General features: G+C 46.9%; 1 protein-coding gene across 1 annotated transcript in view; it reads right to left on the bottom strand.

Moving 5' to 3' along the window:
* Nucleotides 1–849: 849 nt before the first annotated feature.
* Nucleotides 850–19,214, bottom strand: part of A2M (alpha-2-macroglobulin) — a 30,216-nt gene continuing 11,851 nt past the window's right edge. The window contains exons 13-36 of the mRNA XM_039699647.1: nt 19,118–19,181; nt 18,515–18,657; nt 17,704–17,853; nt 16,854–17,024; nt 16,099–16,237; nt 14,296–14,404; nt 13,759–13,987; nt 13,364–13,490; nt 12,592–12,713; nt 11,270–11,321; nt 10,686–10,769; nt 10,121–10,297; nt 9,556–9,640; nt 8,255–8,411; nt 7,880–7,954; nt 7,440–7,605; nt 6,220–6,443; nt 5,629–5,847; nt 5,155–5,282; nt 4,716–4,806; nt 3,414–3,482; nt 2,915–3,017; nt 2,297–2,338; nt 850–875 (exon numbers count right to left, since the gene is read on the bottom strand). Coding sequence (XP_039555581.1) covers nt 850–875; nt 2,297–2,338; nt 2,915–3,017; nt 3,414–3,482; nt 4,716–4,806; nt 5,155–5,282; nt 5,629–5,847; nt 6,220–6,443; nt 7,440–7,605; nt 7,880–7,954; nt 8,255–8,411; nt 9,556–9,640; nt 10,121–10,297; nt 10,686–10,769; nt 11,270–11,321; nt 12,592–12,713; nt 13,364–13,490; nt 13,759–13,987; nt 14,296–14,404; nt 16,099–16,237; nt 16,854–17,024; nt 17,704–17,853; nt 18,515–18,657; nt 19,118–19,181 — 2,952 coding nt within the window. The remainder of the gene's footprint in view (nt 876–2,296; nt 2,339–2,914; nt 3,018–3,413; nt 3,483–4,715; nt 4,807–5,154; nt 5,283–5,628; nt 5,848–6,219; nt 6,444–7,439; nt 7,606–7,879; nt 7,955–8,254; nt 8,412–9,555; nt 9,641–10,120; nt 10,298–10,685; nt 10,770–11,269; nt 11,322–12,591; nt 12,714–13,363; nt 13,491–13,758; nt 13,988–14,295; nt 14,405–16,098; nt 16,238–16,853; nt 17,025–17,703; nt 17,854–18,514; nt 18,658–19,117; nt 19,182–19,214) is intronic.

The raw sequence follows: 19,214 nt of genomic DNA, 5'->3' as shown, positions 1-19,214 counted from the left end.
TCATTCTTGGGGGTGTCTAAGAGGCCTATAAACAGTTTCATCAAAGGAGCTATGTGATTTAAATGAATGTACCATTTAAACTAGGTTTAGGCAGGTAGGTTAGTGGCAAATGCCATTAGGTTCTCCTTGGGAATCTGCCAGAAGTAGCAGACATGAGACAATGGAAACTTCCACAAGATGGAACAAGCCATTGTAAGGCAGCAGCCGAAGGCATAATGCAGGCACGCATTCCTCCTGCCCCCCTGGCACTCTCTAATCATTGAGGAGTGCAGACTCTGTCTCCTCCCACTCTTCTACAAACAAGAAACAATCCCAGGAGGGGTGTCTACAGGGAAGATAACAGAGGCTGAATTTCATGTAACATTAGCTGATCTTCCAGGCTGCCTAATGGTGGGAGACATGGATAGGCCTCCGAAGAGACCAGTTCAGTGGAGGATATGGTTCGTAAGCCAGGGGAGAAAAATTGTTCCCAAGAACTACCTGTCCTTCTCCATTGATTAGACTGCATTCAGATGATAAGTTCAGAGATCATAACACAGAGACAGATACATTAGAGAGGCTGATCCCCACTTAGATAATTCTGTCCTCTTTTTTTCCCCCTCACTTGTTAGCCTTACTTCCCTGCACACAGGCATTGTTAGATGGGTTACTCTTTAACCTAAGAAGCCAGGGAGATTAAAGCTGTGAGAGAAAGATGAGCAGGAAAAATCAGAATCACGAACAAATTGTTCAAAAATCATTGGTGAGTATTTGTAAAGTTCACTTTCCATTCCATGCAGGCATTATTAATATCATGCTGTGGTGGTGGTGGTGGTGAGGCAGGCAGGTTCCAGCATCTGGGAGTGCTCTTCAATTATTTCCCTGGTCTGCTTCCTCTGCAAGGATGAAAGAAGAGGGGAGGGAACAGGAGTCAGAGGGATATGTCTATCTGCTTTCTAAGGTTGAGAGACAGAGGGAGCAAGATGTGGATGTGGAAGCCAGGTTGTGTGTGAAGCACAGTACAGGAGAGAGAGCTGCTGTTTTACCAGGGTGGAGGGTCATCCACAGCACTCATTACTTGTGTCACCTTCAAGGCAGTGTGAGGCTGAGAGAGGGCTGAAATTCTCCCTGGCCCACTGGGAGAGATAAGCAGAGGCATTTGTCACAACTGAGATGTGCACAGGAGCACAGTGCAAAGAGGAAAAGCTGGTCAGTGTAGCACTGAGACACGTTCTGTTTATTTCTCTGCAAAGACTGGAAGAAATCTACTGCACCCTATTGCTCTGCTATACAGGACAGGGAAGGAAGCTTGGCAACTGAGATCTGCCTTCTAGTCACTACAGGCCACCTCTGTACATTTAGACTAGTGTATGAGCCTCTTGAGTAGCAATTTCCCATCCCCCTTTCCAAGGAAGATAAAATGTCTGCCTGCTAACAGAACTGGGGAAAAGTAGCCTAAAATCTAAGGTCTCCCCATGAGTCTCACACTGGACAACCAGACCACACTAAAACACCTTTAGGGAATGTTTTACTGTGCACTCAATGTTTGGACTTATGCACGTTTTTCCATGAAGGGAGACTGTAGGTCCAGAATCAGCAGAAAACAGCTGTACCTATGGACACAGCTCAGATTAACAAGCACTATGGAATAGAAGTGTGGGAGTTCAGACTCTTCTGCTTTTTCAGTTAGAAACACTAAAGGAGATAAATGCCGCCATTTTCCAACAGCAGAAGGCAAAGGTTTTGCCCTGTCCAAGTCCAAATCACTTTATCCAAATCTGTACTCAGGTGTCATAGTCAGGTCCTGTGAAAAACCATTTCCCAGGAACTCTGCTTTCCAGAAGCCTCCATATTCCAAACACCTGAAACTGGGCAATTCATGGGAAGCAAGACCTGCCAGTCTTCATATTGGAAGACTCCATATAGGAGGGGAGAAATAACCTTGGCTAGAGCTTTTTACAGAAGTTCCTAAATTACCTGGGCTCCTAAGCCTTGCATTGCAGAGAATCCCCCAAAGATGACAGTATTCTGTCCTGACAGCTCAGCCTCCAAGTGGATACTGAGGGCTGCCTGCCCAGGGTTATGAGGCAGAGCTTTGTCCTGAGAGGCCCTGGGGCAGCAGGAACCTGAGCAGGAAGCAGCTGTTCCTCCGGACAGTAGCAACCAAAGGCAAACTTGCCATCTCTGTAACTCCCATGCTCTTTGTTTTACATGCAAAGAACTGTGTCTGTAAGTTGTGCCAATGTCATCCAAATAGGAAGAGACCAAAAATATAATGAAGAAGATGAAGAGAGCCGTGAAGGAAGCAGTACCGTACCTGTGGTGCAGGGAGCACTGTATTCCTGTGTGGCAAACTCATCTGGAAAACAGAAGGGAAGGGAGAGTGAGCTGCCATGACCCCTGGCACTGCTGGCAGAGGGATGCATGCCACAGACATGCTTTTCCTAGGCTCCCAGAGCAGGCTGGTGCCCCCATCTCCAGTTTCTCCAGAGATCCCAGTTGGGGTGGAGGCAGCCTCAGTCCCAGCCCTGTCTGGGGGCAGTGGCAGTAAGGCAGAGCCACCCACACAGGAAGCTCCAGCAGGTCTCCTTGGCAGCGTAGCCAAGGGGTGCTCAGACACCTCCTCCCAGCACACAGGGCCGAGGTGGGCACAAAGAGCTCTGTCACTGCCACCCGGCAGGGCAGCCAGGACAGCAGAGGCACAAGGAGCAGCAGGTCTGCCTGGAAGCACAGGCACAGCCACACTGCAGGGCCATGAACATGCTGGGACCCCCAGCATCCATGGCTCTGCCCCAGTCCCTGAGCACTCCCAGAGCTGAGGGCAGGGCTGGGGTGGCAGTGCCAGGCTGGGACAGCTGCGGGTCCCCACAGCTCCCATGGCCCTCCCTGTGTCCCCCTGCCCAGCCTCGCTCCCACGGGCGCTAGCAGCACTCACCCGTCTCGTAGTAGTCATAGACCTTCACCTGGGCTGGCTTCAGGCCCCGCACGGGGATGTCCCGCTCCACCGTGAAGGAGAAGCTCAGGGTCTCCCTGCCCACCTGGGGAAGGGAAGCAGTGGAGGCTCAGGGGGCTCTGCCCTGCAGGGGCTCCCCTGTGCCTCTGCTCTGATCCCAGGCTCCCACACTCTCCCCAGCCACCAGTGCTCTGGGGGGACACAGAGTTGTACGGCTGGCTGAGGGGCAGAAGCAAACATTGGGACCATTCCCCACCCTCTGAAGGGCTCTGCTGCTGGGAAATCTGTGCATGGGGTTGAGGGAATGCCTGCTGAGGGCTGAGAGAAGTAGCATTAAGTCTAAAAACTTGAAGTTTGTAGTCAGAAAAAGACAGTAAATTATTCAGTCCCATTTTTACCAGAGACATGGTAGTTTTGAGTCCCAGATTTTTGCTCTATGCAGCCAAAATTCTCAGTGCCTGTGTTTGTGCCCCATCCTCACCTTTTCCAGGTATAGTAGAACATGGTTGGTATTCAGCTCTGTGCGCTCAACAACAGGGTGGCCTTCCAGCTGAAGAAAGAAAACCAAGAGGTTACTGCATTGAAGGAGGTCTCCCTGTGCCCCTTGCAACCCCTGTGGTTGGGATGTACTCTGGATGAAATACTGCAGTACTCAGGGAACAAAGCCAGCAGCACAGAGCTCCCTCCTGGGTGTGCCACACAAATATCACGGTCTTCAGCCCTCCCTTCACCAGGCTGGCTGAAGAAACACAACCTAGCTCCAGAAGAGCCTCAGCACTGGATCAAACACAGTGATGGAACAATTAAATGAAAAATACATTCCATCTGGCTTGCTAGTTGTGCACCACTTTATTTTCCAATTCATGTACCTAATCAGCATTTCAAACAGTTACCTAAAGAGTCACAATGTTATAAGATGGTTTTTAAGTAAGCAAAGGGAAAAGGAAACAGCACTATTTTTGAATGTACTGTGCACAGACAATGCTTATGGAGAGCTGTTGGGACACAGTGAAAATAAAAGTGCCCATCATCAGTCTAAAAAAAAAATTACTTATTTTGTTTTTTCTTAGACTGATCACATCGTCTCCCCTTGTGCTGGCCTTAAGTCATATATGAAAAGAAGATACTGTACACATCAAATGTGCAAATGACAGTGACAAAATCAAGCTGAAGCTGTGTTGTTTGCTACAGACATTTGAAAGGTGTCTTGAATATAAGAACGTGGATGTTTTCTCTTTGTATTCAGCGCTGGTGATGCTGCACATTGAATTCTGCACTCAGTTTAGGACCCCTCACTTCAGACCTTGGAGCAACTCCAAAGAAAAACAATGATCCTGGAAAAGGGACTGGAATGTAAGTCTTATGAGGAGTGGCTGAGGGTACTGAGATTGTTTAGTCTGAAGAAAAGGAGGCTTGAGGGAACCTTATGGCTCTCTACAAATCCCTGAAAAGAGGTTGCAGTGAGGCGAGGGACAGTCTCTCCTCCCAGGAAAACAGTAATAGAACAAGAGGAAATGTCCCCAAGTGGTGGCAGGGGAGATTCATGTTGAATATTAGGAGAAATTGCTTCACTGAAAGAGGGATAAAGCATTGGAAGGGACGTTGTGGGAAAGTGGTGAAATCCCTATTCCTGGAAAAGTTAAAAAAAAGACTACATAGATCATTTTGTGATATGATAATAAGTGAGTATGGTGCAATTTGGTGGAAGGTTGCACATGGAGATCTTTTTCAACCTTAATGACTCCATGATTCAATGTTGCTCGTATGAAAAACAAGCTCCTACCTTCCTCACTGAGGACTTCAAGGGGACAAATCCCGACAGCATCTTCACATCAACAATCACCATGTTGGAGACATTGCGCTCCCCTGTGTAACTGAGGAACCAAGCAACAAAGATCCAGTGCACATCAACTCAGAGCTGGGCACGCTTCCAGCTTTTTCATAACACTTGGCACCCCACTAAGTCCTGGCAGTCCAGCACCTTCTTCTCCAGCTGTGCCAGGTTCTCCTTGTCATCTCCCCAGCCTCCCACCAGCCCAGCCCTGGGCTGCCCACACAGCAGGACAAGTCCTTCCTCCAGAGCCTCTCCTCACAGACCAGCTGCCTCCTGCGCCCTTCTCAGGAATGTGCTGCACTCTCAGACTGCCTCAGCCCAGAGATAACCAGACCTCCCCCAGCTCCCAGGGCTCAAGAGGAAAGCTCAGACCGAAACACAGACTCACCTGACATTTATGCCAATGTCAAAGACCTTGTGAGCCTTGGAGTCCTCACACACCTCTGGGACTGTGTGCACGTGGAGCATGAAGGGCACCTCCTCCTGCGTGGGCTGCACGTTGTACCTCAGGCTGGTCTAGGGGACAGCCAGCAGCTCCAGTGAGTGCGTGTGAGTGCGCTCAACGCGGCAGAGAGGGGACCCTCTCACACCCAGCCTCCCCACTTCTCACAGCTCCTCCACACTGCAGAGCCTTCCCTCCTTCTCTCCCACTCTGCCACATTCCTCTGCTCTTTCTATCCTCTGCCCTTTACCCACAGCCTTCCACCTCTCCCCTCTCCTCTGTTCTTTACTCTCCTCTACCTCAGTGGAAGGACTTGATGATTTCAGAGTGCTTTCCAACCTAGATGACCCTATGATTCTGTCCTCTGAAGCCTGGCCAGGGTCTCCCCTCCAGGATGCCAGCTGTCCCCATCACCCTCACCTGCAGGTAGACACATCCTTCACCAGACACCTCCACGCTGTACTCCCCTGGCACCTGGGGAAGGGGCACGCGCTGGAGCAGCAGCCGGTTGCTGGGATCCACTTGGAAGTCTTGATGGAAGTCCCCTCCAGATTGCAGGGCCACCTTGGAAGCTGCTCCGCTCTTGGCATAGGTGGCAGCTCCATACAGGGACAAGGCTTGGAGAGCCACCACTGTGTCCTGAAAGAGACGAGTCCCAGCGTCCCAGCAGAGGATGCAATTAGCCTCTCCTCCTGTAGCCCGTCCCCCTACAGCCTGCCCTTTCTGCCAGCTGGCACCCTCCCCTCCATCCTCATTTTCTCCAGTGTTAAGAAGAAAAGACAGAGGGAAAGAGCAGCTTCAGCATATTGCCCTTCCCAGGGACACTACCTGACATATTTGTCCGTAGCCTCTCAGGAACTTACTTGGCAGCCATGGCAGGTACTGCATGGATCTATTGCAGGGCTGCAGTTCCCACCTTCCTGACAAAACTTCCTGTGCTCCCACCTGGCTCTCTGACACGTCCCACCTTCTGGCCTTCATGTGTGAGGTGGCTGGGGGGAAGCAGCTGACCTGGGTAGAGGAGAAGCCTCCATTGGGATTCTGCTGGCTGCTGATCCACCTTGCAATAAGGGAGGCAAACACCAGCTCCTCCTGGGCAGGGGCTGGCTGCGAGGTGAGGTGAGCCAGGAGCACGTAGGCCGTCATCTCCACTTCTGCAGAGGGAGCTCGGTAGCGATGGAACGGGAGATCGGCCTCGGGCTCCTTCCCAGGCCGCTGCCAGTGAACAGAGCCATCTTCACAGGGGGCAGCAAGAGAGACAAAAAGCAGCTGTTACTTGTAAATATTGCAAGGGACTTCCTGACCTGCTGTTGGATCTAGCTGGGAGGATAGAGCCTCTGGGATGTGTCTGTCACGCAGGGTGAAGTGGAAAGGGTCAGGTTTACACATTTTGCAGATTGACAATGAGTATGAGACTGCTGAGCCTCAGGCCTAGACACCACTTTGTCCTAGACTCCACATTCACGGTGACATTTATGGACTCGGGCCCTGCAGGGAACCAGAGACCTCAGGAGGATGCCACTCCTTCCCTCTGTGAGTAGAGATGCCAGGCTCAGGCAGTGACAAACTCTGTGAGGCCAAATGGCCCAAAGAATGTGACCAGGGCTTACAGTCACCTGCAGGTGGAGAAGGCCAAAGTTGTGGGGGATACTCCCTTCACATTTCCAGTACCCACTGCTTGGCCAAACCCTCTGTCCAGTCTGACTTAAACAGAATAATTTGGAAGGATTACAGGATTTCCCCTGAGAACTCAGAACTGATGCTGCAGACTCCAAAATGCCCACTATGCTCATTTTCTCTCTCAGCACCCCCATCTCTTCCCTGACTGACATGCCTTCTGCGCTGCAAGGTCACCTTTGTTCTGGGTTGAGCTCGTGCCCTGGAAGGAAGGAAGGAAGTACCGTTCCTGGGCATTGCTAGGCCTTTGCTAAGCAGTGTCTGCCGTGGCAAGAGGAGCGTGCTGAGGAGAGATGGGAGCAGAGCCACCCAGGGGCTCAGCACCAAGGGGATGGTGCCTGGTGCTTCCTGGTCAGCTCCCTTGGAGCAGAGAAGGACTGGGCCCCGAGAGGACTTCTCAGAAAAGCAATCCCTTTGCACAAGTCTTTCCTCTCCCTCCACCTTTCCCTACCCACAGAGGCCAGTGCCTGCAGCCACTGCCCCACCAGCAAAAACCAATCCACCAAGGGAAGGTGTAAGGCTGGTGAAAGCCACGTCCCACCAGGAACACTCACCCTTTCTCACAGCTTCCTTTTCAAGTGAGTCAAGCAATGCCTTCCGCTTCTCCTTGTTCCCTGCCAGGGCAAAGGCGTATGCCAGCAGGGCCTTGGTGTACACGTGGTTTTCTTTCTGATTTGCTGCTGTTTCCAGGCAGAACAGAGCATTCCGCACCACTGAGTGCTGGGGAAAGGAATCCAGTGATTAGGAGAGTGGGGAGAAATAAGGCTTTTGCCTTACTGAAAGGACATAATCCTGCTGAACTTTCAGGAGGGGACTGCCCAAAGGAAGTCTAGAAACAAGTAGGGTACCATGACTCCCAGATATAGCAAATATGACAGTTCTTATATCACAGGGCTCAACAACCAAGTAATTTTTCCAATCTGTTGCAAGTTCTGGTCAATACTGTGTTGACTGACACAGCACAACTGGCTCAAGTGAGGATGCAGTCACATACAGTCACGGGCAGCGGGATCTCCAGCAAGGCGATAGTGATGTAGGCTGTCAGCATGGCCTCATTGTCCACTCCACCCTGCAGGGAAACACAAAGGTAGATGCTGACCCCACCCCCCTCACATCTTCAGTCTTTTCTCCCACTCCAGTAGGAGCAGTGCACTACTCTGCATTGCAGTCCTTTAGCTTGCCTCCTTCTTCTTACAGCTGACGTGAAGGTATCTCAAATAAATACAGAATGGTGTGTATCTCCCTTCCCAGCTTTTGCCATTGGCATGGGAATATCCCATCTCCTTCTGTGCTCAAGAAGCTCAACTGGCCCCATCTGACTTATGGCCAAGTTCTAGCATTACAAGAAACAACCAGGCAGACTTGTTACCTTCATGGCATTGTTCAGGAGTGTCCCAGAACTCTGGAAACAGCCGTTCTCCTTCTGTTTGTAGGACAGCCAGTGCAAAGCATCCTGGATGTGCTTCTCCTCTATGAAGATGTGATGCCGGGCCTGGGCAAAGGACTTGAGGACAAAGGCTGTGAGCCTGAACATGAGAAAAAAAAAGGGCCTGAGCAGGCCTGTTGCCCATTTCAATTGAGAGGGCCCATGTGCACTTCATCTATCTGGAAACACGCAAAAGGGCCTGGGAAACTGTGGGCCAATCAGTCAGACCATATGTATATTATATTCTCACCTCAAAAAATTGTTTTCCACTTTTATTTTGGTCTCTCATTTTTGGTTCAAAAAACCCTGTGATCTCTTTGTGTTGAGGCTACAGTTTGAAGGACAAGGATTGTTGATTTGTCTTGGAAAAAATCTCTTTGAAAAATATCGGTAATTGCATGCCAATTAGCTAAATATGGATAACAGAAGTACTCAAAATTACAAGGAAGAATAATTAAATTCCCACGAGCTCATGGTCTGCTGGTAGAACTCTTAAAATGTAAATCCATTCTTCATGGGTTTCCCAGAACTCCCCTAGAATTTTAAAGTAAAGCAGAACATGTTAAAAGAGTTTTTGTTAAGAGTTGTTGCAAGCAGTTATGGAAAAGAAGCAGGCATGTGGTAAGAAGCCAACATGCTGTCAAAAGCCAATTACCATTTCAGAAACTAAAAGCAAACTGAGGGTGATGAGGTCTTCCATTATTATCCTTACTTAAAATTGAAAACACATGACAATGATATACAGGAGCAAGTCAAAACTTTTCAATAAGTCAAAATGGCAACACACATGCTCCTCCAGCCTGTCTTTGCTCAGTAGCATACAAACACTTGAAAAAAAACATTCAGCACTGCTCTTGGATTATTAACCTTTCTAGTTGTGTTTCCATATGGAACCATCTTTTCCAGCAGACTTCTCAGCAGATGCTAGTCTAGAAGAGCTGCCACTGCAACTGTTCAGCCTTCTTCAGTCAGGGTGTTAAATCCCCGCTCCCTTCTTCCCCAGTTTATTTCCTTTTTGTCTATAATGGTCCTCAGAGGCACTGGTGGGAGGAAGCACTTCAGCCATAAGCTGGCTGACGTAGCCTATTTATTAAGAAGGAGGCAGCATAGGGATCACACCAGCTCTGGAAATCCTGCTGATCTACAACAGTATTTCTTATTTACTGTCAGGCAGTATTTATTATAAACGTGTGTGTGAGAAAGAGGAGCATATTGAAGATGCATAGGTGGCACTGAAATCTCACCAGGTGTTCCCTGGTTGGCCATAACGTTGTCCGAAGGTACTGTAAGAGCCATCTTGGTGCTTGTAGTTCAGCTGCCTCTGATAGCCTGCAGTGGAAAGATAAGGCAAGATTCAGATGCAAGAAAGAGTCTGCTGAGGGATGGGGGAATAGAAAAATAGCTCCATCAACAAAAGCAAATGAGAGAGGCATAGGTCAGTCCTATCCTAACCAATATGCAGTGCTGCTACATCCCCACCTCCATAAACAAGGAAGAGCAACACCTGCCTTTCTTCAAAAGGATGGCAAGACCTATAAATGACAATGAATGAGTCACTGCAGCAGTGACAACTCTGCACTCCATTGCCACCCCATGAGAAAAGTGCTTGCAATGATCAGGTACAGTAATGCTTAAGCAACAAGAAATAATAAAGAAAAAAGCAGCAAAGGGCCCCTTCAGGCATACAGCAGAGACCATCTGTATATGAGAGAAGACCTCATTCAACATCTGGCCAGCATTTCACAGACCTGCCTCAGGCAGGATCTAGAAAAAAGCCAAAGCAGAAGCAAAATCCATGTCCCAGCTCACCGCTCACTAAGTATCCAGTGGCCTTGGATTTGATCTCCTCACTCAGCTGCCCTGTTTTGTTCAGATAGTCCAGGACGTAGATGTTGGGTGCAAAGAGGACCATGTTCTGCTCTCCACAGCCAAAGGGCATCTGGAGGAGCTGGTGCAGGTTCTGCATGGCAGTGCCCATGATGTCCCCTGAGAGCAGGAGATACCAGAGAGGTGTTAAAAATATTTAGGGGTCGCTATCAGAATCAGGGGAAGCTACTTAATGACAGATGCAGGAGATATCAGAGAAGAACAAAAGATAATCTGGATTGATAAAGATCCTGGAGCAAAACACAGAACATCAGAGAAAAAGAAAAAAGGGAAATGAGAGAAAGGTTAGGGCATTGTGAGAAGACAGGAAAAAGGCTTGCAGAAAGGGAAAAGAATTAGCACAAAAAGAAGGGAAAGTGCTCAGGATAGAAGAGATTAAAGACAAGAATGAGTTGTGCTAGAAACCAAGAGAAAAAGCTGTGAGGTAGGAAGTCAACACAAGGAGTCAGAAACAGCACATGGTTCTACTGTCAGGCTGTTAACTCACCCAGCACTGAGAAATATGCTCTGCCTGAGTCTTGTACCACATTTTCAGGTAGCAACAGGGAAAAATCCTCTTTTACAGGGACTTCTGAGAAAGAAACAAGACCCAAACAGCTTGAGTGCAGTTCCAAGAAATGGCTAATGGAAGGGGAAGGGGTGCCAATAACAGGAACTCTTCATATCAGAAATGCCCTGATTTCAGTTACTTTCTATTTCCCTGGCTGTAACACAATCTCTGCATGAAACTACTCCCAGCCACTTGTAGGCACTGCAGATCACGTGTCTACAACTTCCTCCGGAGTGTGCAAGAAAACAAGAGGACTTGTAACTCCCGTGCTGGAACTAAAGAGAGCAGGGATGCAAACTTCCATGCTAAATCTGTCCTAGCTCATACCCTGATGCTTAGGGAGGATAGTAAATTCTATAGGCCTTTCTTCTGTCTTATGTCTCAAACTGCCTACCAATGGGGCATGTTTTGACTACCCAAAAATGTCAGACTACATGGAATATGATAGAGGCAGGCCTCCAACATCCCACCCATCAAACCACACAGGAACAAATAGAGAGTCTGTAAAGAGTGGGCTTTACCTTTTACACAGAGCACAGAATTCTGGGTTGTTTCCTTCTCAACTCCTTCAGGCTTGGATGAGATGAAGGAAAACAAGAGAGATGAGAAATTAGTGAGACAGGAAATATAGACAGGAATGCTTGCAAGGACAGAGGGATATGTAAAAAGAAAAGTGAGGGAACTGAGGAAGGAGAGGCAGTCACAAACATTCCCTGAAATACAGAGCTCTGAAATAACTTAAGCAAAAAAAAAAGAAATGTGATCCTAAATGACTGGTGTTGTATGTGGAGGAAGAACAGGAAAAAGAGAAGAGAACACTGCAGAACCATCAAACAGATGACCTGCAACTATTGCACACAGTGAGAGGCACTTAAAATCCTTGTGACAAAGATACTGCAGCATTACAGAGGGCTGTGCTGAAGAGAAGTCTGCAGTGCTATTTATTGTAATGCTGCAGACGCTTTAGGGGAAAAAAATTGTGTATGCAAACAGTTGAAAGGGAGGATGTAGTGCACGGTAGTATCTGTTGACACTACTGATAGCACATGGTGGGCAAACACCAGGGGGTTTTATGATACAGAGGAAAGCTCAGAACACAGAACCTCACTGCCAGATTACCACCCTCACTATATAATATCCAACAATTTCCTGTAAAGGCTATCCAATACTGCCACATAGTATTTCCTTCTGTTCCACATCACATCAGCAACTCTTCCTGCCACAGCAAATGGGTAAGCTGTAAAATTTCAACATGTTTTCATGTGTAGTTTTACAGTGATTTCTTTACAGTCATCAAATTCCCATAGGTGCTTGTGAACCCCTCCCCTTCGTCCTGGTGCCAGTCTTTGTTACCAAACCATAATTGCAAAACACTCAGCTAAAGAGGCAGTTTGCTTGGCCACTCAATTAGCTGAGAGACAGCATGTGCTGACTGGCACATTTACAGGGGGTGTGTCAAAGAAGGAGTGAGGCTGTAAAGACAGTGTATTGAAATAGGTGACAGATGGGAGCTAAAGGGAAGGATGGATTGCAGTAGGAGTCCTGTTATAGTAGAAGACAGGGCAGGACAATGCACCAGGAGACACAAGGCACATTATTAAGCTGAAGTCTTTATGCAGCCCTGCCAAAGTACAAAGACATGCAAAACAATCTTACTGCCATGCTGCATAGTGATGCCACAAAATCATAGACCAGACCAGGTTAGAAGGGATCGCAATAGATCATCTGGTCCAACCTTTAACAAGAGAGCTAGATGAGATTTTCTAGCATCCATCCAGTTGTACCACTGTATAAGCTTAAGCCTGCAGGAAAGCTCAGTCCTCCCTTCCCACAGCCCACGTACCTCCACCAGCAGCTGTCTGATGACCGTGTCCTTCCGCCCTTTCTCAGGGGTCTCCACAATGTAGTTCCCGCAGGGCTGCTGGTTCTCTAGGGCCTCAGTGGTCACTGAGAGCTCCACCTGCCCTGGAGGAAACAGGGGTCAGTCAGCCATGTCAGGCAGAGCTGGACAACGGGATACACTGCTACGTTCAGGAGTTTCAACTTGCAGGCTCATGGATGGAGATTTCTGTCACAGTTGGGCCCTGATTTTTCCCACAAAAAGATCTCTGCACAAGCTGTGCTGTTATTGAAAGGTGACTCTATTTTAGAGATTCTTTCACAGAACTTAGGACACCATAGAGCTGAGTGTGACCAGCCCCACTGCTATTCAGCACATTGCTGCCCTGCATGCACACCAAAGCTGCTACCACACCAACAGTGAAAGCCAAGTATGAAGATCCCATGTCCTCCCTAATCTCCGGGAGAAATGGAGCTAGCAGAACTTCTCTGCTGGCCAGAAATGTCTCAGGCCTCAGGAGATGCTGTCCAAGGGGTATAAGGCTTGATGGTACTGCATGTGATGCCAGAGACACAGTTGGACCCCATGAATCCCCCAGTCTTTGCCTCCCAAACATCAGTCTTTGCCTCCCAAATATCAGTCTTTGCCCCCCAGATCAGTCACAAGCAACTGAAGTGCTTCCCAGGAAATTGTGTTGCTGTAATATCCAATATTGAACAGGGAGAACAACACAAAGAAAACCTTCCTGCAGTTTTCAGCACCCTGAGACCTTTACCTAGAGATTTGGGAGTCACCAGCCAAGCCACGGTTTTCCTCACATTCTCACAGAGACAATGAGATTCTTCCCCCTTTTCCACCAGAGTAGCCAGGAAATGAGTAGACTGTGCCAGAGTCACACTGACCTGCCAGTTATAGAGAGAGGTGCAATTAAGAATGGGTGATCACGAGAAACAGGAAGCTAGGAAGCCATAGAAACAGCTATTCTTCAGTAGCAAAGGAGCAGGGAACTGGAGTTGTGGGTTCTGCATTTGGAGTATATAGGAGAAATAACATAAAAAGTTTGGGGCAACGGGTCTAGGGCTACTGAAAGATAAGGTAAGAAGGCTAGGTGAAAGCAAGGGGTGCACAAGAAGGTACACAGCTACAGAGAGTAATTTAAATCTCCCTTACCCTGATGCAGGCAGGCAGGTAGTTGAAAACGGTGGCTTTCAGCGTGAAGGACTCCCCACGCACCACAGAGTAGGGCATGGTGAGCTCGACAAAGAAGGGCTGGAAGGCTCTGAGGGACACTGTCGGGGACAGGCCAAAGCCTGAGCCTGCTGAAGTGCAGAATGCATTGGCTTTCCACTCAGTGATGGTGTCAGGGATGGTCACTTCTAGATCAGCTTTTCCCTCAGAGCTGGTAAAGCACAGACAGCAAGGACAGAGGGATCAACGTTACAGTTTTGGTGACTACCTGCACCCCTTTTGGTTTACTGAACAGTATTTGCTGTGTGAATGATGGGGCACAGTACATTTGCTACTCTAGGACCACTCTACATCTTCTTCCAGTCCACACTTGGGACAAACCTAACCATGGCTGAAAGTAACTCAGAGGATTGCCAAATGGTTTCTGCAAACAATGAAGGACAAACACTTTGGGATTCACGTTTTCATCTTATAAATCCAGTGTTATTAAAAAGGAATAAGGTAGCCCAAGGTACTCACCTTATAGGTACTGAACTCCAAATCCAGGTTTCTGGGAAATACCTTCGGACTGTCTCTGTCACCTCTTCAGGAGTGCTTAACTGGTTAGAACTTCTCTCTGATGGAATGTCTGAATGTGGTGAGATGAAAAAGAAATCAACTATTGATAATTCCAAACAAGACCTATATCAGCATCATGCTTCAGTCTGAGAAAGTGTCAATCAGAAGCAGATGCTTGTGGCTGTAGTGAGCTAAGGTGCCAGCGGCAGTGGAGTTTCAGGGCCAGGGCTTATTGGCAAGAAGACCTAGCCCTCCATTATTTTCTGCTGGTCTCCAGCAGACTTCAAAGTTGGAAGCCAGCACCTTACAAGATTAAAAACAAAAGGATTTAGACCAAAAGCCTATTTAGGACCTTCTATGCAAGCAACCTTTTCTCTTGCAGGCACAGCCTTCATGTGATGTTCTTCTCCACCCTAATCAGGCCAGCCAGCAATGGAACATCCCTCTGTTGAAATGTTTTTTTGTAGGGTCATTGCGACTCAGAGTACCAACTTCCTGTCAAAGCTATGGCCTCCTCAAGAACTAGGCTGAAAATGGTCAAAATAAAAACATGCAGCTGGAATATGGCAAGGGTAAAAAGAGCTATTTTGACTAAAACAAAATTTTCACATACAAAATTTATTCCAAATAAAATATTCTGTGTTTGGGATGAAATTTTTTAAAATATTTTGTTTTACTTTACTTTTCAACAACTGGAAAACAAAGATGGGGTGGGTGGGATTTGGTTTGCTTGGCTTTCACAAACAGAAAGAGAAATGAATCCAAGAAGAAAAAGAATAAAAGTTATTAAGAAAATTCTAATTTGCTTCATCTTTACTTTGCCTAATTGAATTTCTGCATTTAGATAACAATTGAGTAGCCAACAAGTATTCATATTAACTGTGCAATAGGCATCTCCAGAGCCTGAGAAGGTCTCAGGACGGGTGAAGATGCTAACAGAGCTATATCACATAGCTCCTGGCAAAAGTGGCAGGCGGCTCATTTGTGTTTTTCTGTTGTGGTATTTCAGTCTTCTTAGTGATACTTATTTCAGTTTAAAATAATTAAACAGCATCTGTCCTCCATGTTATCAACTTCTGTCAGAAGCTGCAATTGTTTTCAAACCAGACACATACAAAAGCACAGGTTCTAGTGCAAAAGAAAACTCTCTGAATCAGCTATTCAGCTAGAATAACTTAAAAATTCTAAGATATTTTCCTTAATATGAGACTGAAGGATGATAGGGCCAATTTTGTTGCCCAAACTGCTACAGTGTAAGAGTTAAGATAGTCCTTAAAAACAGGATAATAGGATGGGTCTATTTAAGACTGGACTTATATATATCTTACCATGCTAAGCTCCCAAAGTCTACCAACTCATCGCTGAAAAATTTGCCATCCACTTCATGGTTTTGACCACACATAAGACTGGCTGAGTCAATGAGAACAGCCTGAAAATGGTACTGGAGACTCTGTAAGTGATAATCTAGGAATAGAAGTCTATTGTAAAAGTCTAATGAACAGAGAATTTATCAGCAGGATAATATTGTCTGCTCTGCCGGTCTTTGAACACTATCTGGTTCTGCTGATTTCTTATGTAGAGTTACCAAAGTTTGTCTGTAGACCTACACAACCCACTCAAAGGCTGAAATCTGAAAACCCATCACCTTAGTACTGCTTCCAAGGTTTCAATTCACAGTCCCAGCTCTTGTTTAAATATTTGCCCCAAAACACAAACAGGATCTCTGTTGAGAAGAGAAGCAATAACAAAATCGAGTTCCCTTACCGCTTGTCCTCATTGCATACATGGCTGGTGCAGCCATGGCTACAGGTGCTCCTGACGAATGAGGATACATGTGATTACTCGGGCCACAAAACCAAGGTTTCTTCACATTGGTATTTGTGAAAACCTTTAAACCCATCTCCTATGGGAGAAAAACCAAACATGCTTTTTTATTACTGAATCCTGTTGAGGTTTACACAGCAGATTTAATTGGCATTTTACTGCCTCAAAATAGAGAAGTTGTTACTGTCTATGGATTGGACCTTGAGATGATCCCCTGATCCTTGGGTCTGAGTGCCTGGGTGGCTCAGAGAGATCAAAGGATATATCCCCTCTGTTTCTAGGACACTGGTTCCAGTCCAATTTCAGCCTAGGATTAGCCAGGAAGTAGATTTCATTTCCCTCTGGAATGAAATATCTGTGGCTACAATGCAGCTCAAGGACATACTGATTTATTTGAGGTAACTATAATGGCATGGGATCATTTACCTCCAATTAGACCCTCACTTCAAGTCAACCTCAAACCTTTACCTGTAAGAAAACTTTAAGACCAATCCCTTTTCCACCAAGTGTGAAGCATATCTGGCAAGACAAGTAAAGCTTATGACCCTCACTGAATATGCCTCTGGATAAAAAGAAGTATCAGATCATTCAGATGCAGAAACCCTTCCCATGTTAAGTTTCATGATGCCACAGAAGGCTTAAGCATTTCAAACATTCTTCCACTCCACTTCCTAACCAGGCCAGGGGGGCTATACCTTTAGGATGCTGTAAGTGTCCTCTTCATTCACCCCCATTACTGGGACATAGGTGATCCCATCCCGAACTATTGGCTCCACAGTCATGCAATTCCACGAGGTCTCCTCCAAGGGTACGTTTGAATCATAGACATAGCCATGGAATTCCTTCACTGGAAGTAAGTCGTACACCTTGGCAGAAAGAGAGAGAGTATTCGGCATTTTAGTGTCCATTGTTATGAAACACGACTGAGGGAATGGGACGCAAGCACCCAACATCACATCACCATCACATCACAGTCACATCACCAGCTCATACATCCACATTGCCATGGTCCACCCTGTGCTGAGAGCAATAAGAGTTTGGAAATCAAAAAGAGGACCAAAATTTGGAGATACTGCATCTTTTTTTATGCTCTGCATGTTACTCTGGTTATTATGGCTCAAATATGTAAAAATTATATTGGCCAAACCATCTGCAATACCCTGTCCCTACTCAGGGATTGTCATTTTCTGTGTGGCAAAAAGAAAATAAACTCTTTGACACTTCCAGATGCTACCCCAAGAAAATTAATCCATGCATGAGGAGAATAATTGAAAAATTATCATCAAACACAAACAAAGCATTTGGCTTTGGCCAAGACAAGCAGGCTCCTTAAAAGGGCTTCTAACTGCCGTCCCTAAAATCACACAAAACCCCTAAGAAACAACTGATGCCCAGTTCTCATCTTTTTGCCCACTGTGGGAAGATGAGAAGCAGCACAGGAGAGATTCCCTGTGTCAGCTCTGACAAGAGGGGCTGCTCCCTGCTTCCACTCCAGCACTGGCTGCTCTTGCTCTGAGCAGGCTGCGACTTGTTCCACGAACTTACAGAGGTGGGTGACAGGTCAGCCTCTGGCTTCATGAGGAAAACACTCTTGTCCACAGCACGCACAGCACAGAGGGAGTTCGGGGAGGCCTGGAACTGCAAGTGAGCATCCGAGGAAGGCAGGCCTTCTGAAGGGGAGAAGCTTAAGTTCACCTGTAACCACAGGAAAAGCTATGTCACAGATGCCCTACTCTCACAGGACTGTTCCTTCCAGTTGAGTGCATTCACTTCTAACTCTACAAGATCCCCGTATGCATGCACACTTCCCTCTACACTTCCTCTGGGCTACTGTTCCCTTCCAGCAGTGCCAGGGGAATCAGCACCAAGATTCTTGCAACTTCAAGCATCACAATTGCTCATAAAATTTTTTACGTTGTGGGTTTTGTGGTCATTGTGAGTGTGATGAGACAATCCCACATAGGGGCTAGATGTGATCAGACAGTGGAGCATGTCCTTGAACTAGGACCAGTCACTGTACTGCACCCAGAAACCATATGTGAAGAGAAAATAAGCTTGCAAAGACCTTGCTGCTGTTCTCTTTTTCTTAGCCAGGACCATCTGCAGGATCAGCAGTTTGACCAGTTGCTAAAGCGGGTTTTATCAGTGTAGCCTCTGCTAGCACTTTTTTTCCAGCAGTTGATCTCCTCCGGGTTAGCACAAACCAGTAAGCAGTGAAACTACCTACAACAATTGGGATGTTGCCTGTCCAGTGTTGGTATACCTAAATAAATTAGCTTAACCAGGCTGAATCTAAATAAGTGAGCTTGAACACACTGCAGTCTGGTGGCTGCTCCCTCAGGAAGTGGACACTTACCTTATTGTTGAAACATAATTCTGTGTAGAACTTGGCTGAATCAGCAATCACCTCCTTGCTGGAGACCGTGGTGTAGACAAGCACTTGGGCCACTGGAGCAATATCAGCTTGTACAGACAGCTGTAGTGAGAAGACACCATTGTCTAGCAAACAAAACAACGGCAAAAAGTTAAGGTGCAAAAAACTTTCTCTTGGAGCAGTCAAAATTCTAGGTTTGACTTCATGCTGAACTTTATCCTAGCCATTATGAAATTCCAGGCATCCAAGTGGGATGAATTGGTGCTCACAGTGATGTGTAAGTCTCCCTGTCTGACTGAAAAGGCCTGTTTTCCAGTGCATAAGTATGCTGAATTTTGCTTCAGCTTCTAAAAACAGACTATCAGATGTATCTCTGAGGAGCACTGGAGCCCCAGAAAATGCAGTGTCAGGAGAAAGATAGTGGCACAGGGGATTAGAGCAAATCTGTGAAAAGCCTAAAGGCAGAGAAAATAAAGGTCAAACTTTTCCCTGATCTTAGAGGACATGCACATGTTGATCCCTGCATTTACATGGAAGCAGAGTGTATGTCTGACACTGAAAATTTGGTGAAGGAGAGGAACTCACCACTTTCCTCGTCCAAATCCAGAATGTGAGTGCCTCCTTGCTTAATGTTTCCCTTGGCCATCACCTGAATGGAAGGAGAAACTTCGTTGTGATTGTG

This window comes from Passer montanus, unplaced genomic scaffold, assembly GCF_014805655.1.
Source record: "Passer montanus isolate IOZ18808 unplaced genomic scaffold, ASM1480565v1 scaffold137, whole genome shotgun sequence".
In the NCBI taxonomy this organism is placed as follows: Eukaryota; Metazoa; Chordata; class Aves; order Passeriformes; family Passeridae; genus Passer; species Passer montanus.
This window is presented reverse-complemented; position numbering and strand designations above follow the sequence as displayed.